The sequence below is a fragment of the Penaeus japonicus genome, unplaced genomic scaffold (genome assembly GCF_977035675.1).
Source record: "Penaeus japonicus unplaced genomic scaffold, GWHDUDI00000001_assembly GWHDUDI00000025, whole genome shotgun sequence".
Taxonomy (NCBI): domain Eukaryota; kingdom Metazoa; phylum Arthropoda; class Malacostraca; order Decapoda; family Penaeidae; genus Penaeus; species Penaeus japonicus.
In genome coordinates, this window is record NW_028234427.1 from 1911036 (window position 1) to 1913535 (window position 2500).

The 2500-nt window shown below is 60.1% G+C and overlaps 1 protein-coding gene across 1 annotated transcript in view; it reads left to right on the plus strand.

Moving 5' to 3' along the window:
- Positions 1–2500, plus strand: part of LOC122255141 (uncharacterized) — a gene marked incomplete in the record, with an annotated part of 1591030 nt that overhangs the window by 1575146 nt on the left and 13384 nt on the right. The window contains 3 exon segments of the mRNA XM_086551259.1: positions 88–864; positions 1023–1424; positions 1565–1761. Of these exon segments, the coding sequence (XP_086407385.1) occupies positions 88–864; positions 1023–1424; positions 1565–1761 (1376 nt within the window).

Consider the following 2500-nt stretch of genomic DNA (forward strand, 5'->3'; position numbering starts at 1 on the left):
AGGGTGTATGGGGCGCGGTTCGATCTTTTCCTTCCTCCTCATGACTGACCGCAGCGTGACCTGACCCCTGTACCTTCTCTCCCGCAGACGGATTGCAAGGTGGTAGCGCAGGGCAACGGGACGGCCGCCCGCTTCTGGGCGTCGTGCGAGGGCGTCGAGGGCGACTACTACCCGGTGTACCTCCAGTGGAGTTACCACTTCCTCCGCTACGGCGCCAAGACCATCTTCTACCACGGCACGCGCAACGGCTTCGCCTTCACGCTCCCGTCGGGCCTGTCGTCCAACAGGAACAAGGTGTACGTCTCCGTGAGGGCGGTGGACGGGAAGGGCGTCGCGTCCAAGTACCAAGAGCTGACGGCGGGGCTGACGGTGAAGCCGCGGTTCCAGAGCGGCGACGGCGTGCTGTCCCTGTTCTGGGAGATCTCCGGCCTGGAGAACGAGAGTCCCCCGCTGCTGCTGCAGGAGGTGCGCTCGCTGGCCTGGGAGCTCAACCTGATCGGCTCCAACCACTTGACGCAGACGGTGCTCGACAACATCCTGGCCATGTTCTTCTACCAGAGCTGCAAGGACAGCCTGGAGACCGTGACGGACCCGTCCGACGCCTCGGTGGCGGTGGACGCCGACATGGGCTTCCCGGTCAAGGTCAACCTCCTCAAGTCGTGCGCGCGCGACCACCTGACGGAGCTGGTGGCTAGCCTGCCCATCAGGGACGAGATGGAGATGATGCAGGTGCTGACGGCGCTGGAGGTCATCGTGGACGCCCAGGAGTTCATCTCCAGCAAGACTTTCACGCGCGTCATCGAGACCATGCGCGCCGCCGAGCGCAAGATGTGGTGGAACTACGACCCCGAGATCAGGACGCAGGTAAGGAGGCTGGTCGCCGGGGTCATCGGGACTGCAGCAGAGGGTCAAAGGTCACCCTCATGACGATTTAAAAGGGGAAGGGGGAAAGTCTTACTGGCAATGCAAAAGGGAAAGGGGGAATATATCGTGTTTCTTCTATCGAGCGGTTCTCTCCCCAGGCCGCCAAGGAGTACTTCGTGCTGACGTCGGCAGTGCTGGACAAGCAGACGGAAATCTATGACTGGGTCAGCAGCTCGCTCCAACTTAGCATTGAGCTGGTGGAACTGCTGCTGAAGGTGATGGAGAGCGAGATCAAGGCGCGGTTCCTGGAGGAGCAGCCCCTCGCCTATTCGTCCTCGACCCTCAAGTACACTGGCTACCTGGCGGAGACGGAGCGCATCAACAGGTGGAGCAGCATGGTGCCCTTCACCTTCAACACGAGCGGCCTGCCCCACGGCGTCCATCTGGTGCAGAGCCTCGAGCACGAGCGCTCGCCCTACAACGTCAAGGAGTACCACGTCGCGTCCGAGGTCGTCAACGTCGATCTCCACATCCACAAGGACATCCAGAAGACTGTCACGGTAGGCCACTTTCCCAAGTCATGTTCGCGAATAGCCTCTCACTTTCTCCTTTGGAAATCGAGAATATGTTACAAGCGACATAAGATCTTTAGAATAACAGTAATGTGAAACCCCTCTCTTTCTCCCTCTCCCTCCCACAGGTGAAGCTCCCTCGCTCCCAGCTGGCCACGGAGCCCGAGTACGACTTCCGGCGGGACGGCATCCTCTCGCCGCAGTCGCTGAGCGTGTACGAGTTCGAGGTGAAAGAGGAGCACGTCGACTACGCCTTCCACGTCCTCCTGCAGGTCACCCGGATCCTCAACACGGACTACCCCGTGGCCGCCGTCGTCCTCATATGGTGAGTGGCGGCGCCCAGGGTGCTCTGGGGAGGCGAGATAGCACGACTAACGAGTCTGGGAGCGATAGGAGGAGAGTGGGGCGATAGATAGGCCGAGATACGAGGAAGGAGGGACGAAAATACAGCACCAGAGGGGGAAGTGGGGTAGGGACGGAGGAAAAACACCTCCCCCCCAACAGACCCTTCCCCCTACCATCCCCACACGCACGCACGCACCCACCCCCTCCAGCTGGTGGCCTCCGTGAGTGCAAATGAAGGATGGTTTGCGAAGACGACGAGCTTAAGAAGACCGAGAAGAGAAGCGACGAGAGAGAGAGAGAGAGAGTGGTGGTAGCCTAGCCTCCTGGACCCTTGCCCAGCCATGTATTAGAAGTCGTTGAGCAAAGCTTCAGGGGGTTTAGGATGCGACCTGCAGCTGCACGCAACACCTACGGGGGAGGACGGCTTAAGGGGGGTGGGGAGAGGAGGAGGAGGAGGAGGAGGAGGAGGAGGAGGAGGAGGAGGAGGAGGGGAGGGGGGAGGGGGGGGGGAGGGGGGGAGAGAGGAAGCAAGAGGGGGAGGGATGACAAAACTCAACGAAAGATAGGAAAGTTCGAAAGAAGAGAGAGAGAACGGACACGAAAGATAGGAAAGTCCGAAAGAGGAGAGAGAGAGAGAGAGAGAGAGAGAGAGAGAGAGAGAGAGAGAGAGAGAGAGAGAGAGAGAGAGAGAGAGAGAACGGATACGAAAGACAAGAGCA